The sequence below is a fragment of the Atta cephalotes genome, assembly GCF_000143395.1.
Source record: "Atta cephalotes unplaced genomic scaffold scaffold00073, whole genome shotgun sequence".
NCBI lineage: Eukaryota > Metazoa > Arthropoda > Insecta > Hymenoptera > Formicidae > Atta > Atta cephalotes.
The window spans coordinates 883,037-884,331 of NW_012130137.1; the positions used below are offsets into that span (position 1 = coordinate 883,037).

General features: G+C 28.2%; 1 protein-coding gene across 1 annotated transcript in view; it reads right to left on the reverse strand.

The window, feature by feature from the left end:
- Nucleotides 1–545, reverse strand: part of LOC105624133 (stAR-related lipid transfer protein 3) — a 3,722-nt gene extending 3,177 nt beyond the window's left edge. The window contains exon 1 of the mRNA XM_012205493.1: nt 303–545. Within this exon, the coding sequence (XP_012060883.1) occupies nt 303–545 (243 nt within the window). The remainder of the gene's footprint in view (nt 1–302) is intronic.
- Between the last annotated feature and the right edge of the window lie 750 nt (nt 546–1,295).

Below are 1,295 nucleotides of genomic sequence, written 5' to 3' on the forward strand. Positions count from 1 at the left end.
TATATATATACATGTCACAGTAATTTAATTTCGTTAGACTTTTTACAAAATACATTATAAATTTAATCAATTTTGTCATCAATAACTAATACGCAAATGAAAACATGCAGTAAAAGATAATTCTTTGCTCAAATGTCCTCATCGCAAGCAACAGACAAAAGCAAACGAGCTGTATATATATATATATATAATTAAAAATTGCATCTTTAACAAGATCAAGTTTTCGATCTTGTTAAAGATGTAATTTTTTATTTTGTATAATATATACAATTTGATTAAATAATCAGGTAATGTTCTTGTACCATTGTGCAAATGAGCCACATGAGGAATGTAAAAAGAAGATCAAAGGTGATGAAGAGGCAAAAGAAACGCCTGACATTTGACATCCTGCCGTTGTGTCTCGCTCCTGCGATCAGATCTTCGCTGAGAATGATATCCGGCGTTCGCGTTATACTGTGCTGAGTAACCGAACTTCTCTGAGAGTTGATTGAGCCACTTAATATAGCTTCAGCGGCCATTCTAATTTGCCTCTCATCTTCTGCCATCCTTTCGATGTACTTTTGATGTCGTCGTCGTAACGTCGACCTTTAAGAAAATAGATCATGTAGCAAGCATGTGCAAATTTGTAATAGAAACCGTAGTAATAATAGCATGACTATTCGTTTTAGTTTTTCGTAATTTTTAAGTTTTATATCTTTCTTGCCTTATTTCTTCTTCCAAAATTAGAATTTATTTCATTTCAAATATAGAAAATGCGATAGAAACAGAGCTAAAATTAATATATCTGATATATGAATATTTATGTTTCGCAAGAACTAAAGCTACAAGAATGATACTAAAAATAAGGTATTACATGTTGGATTGTGTAATGTCATTTCATCAGTTAATGAACTCTTATTAAGTGAAATAACATATTACACAATCCAGCATATGTAATACTTTATCAATTAATAGTAATCTATTTTTTCTTCTTATTAGTTGCTGTTACATGCAAGGTAAATATATTATTATATGCATGAATAAAACAGTGACAGTGATTTAAATATTTTCTTGTATAAGATTATTATAATTATACAATAATACAATCTTGGAAAATAATATCAAATTCATTATTTTGATGTTAACAGTGCAATAAGTTCGAATCGTGCAATAAATTCAGTTAAAAAGAATAGGTCTATTATACTTGTTGTATTGTGATATGTTTACAGGATCGCAGTTAATAAAATGCAATGATTTCAGCTTTAGTCTTTATATATATAATATATATATATATATATATATATATATATATATAG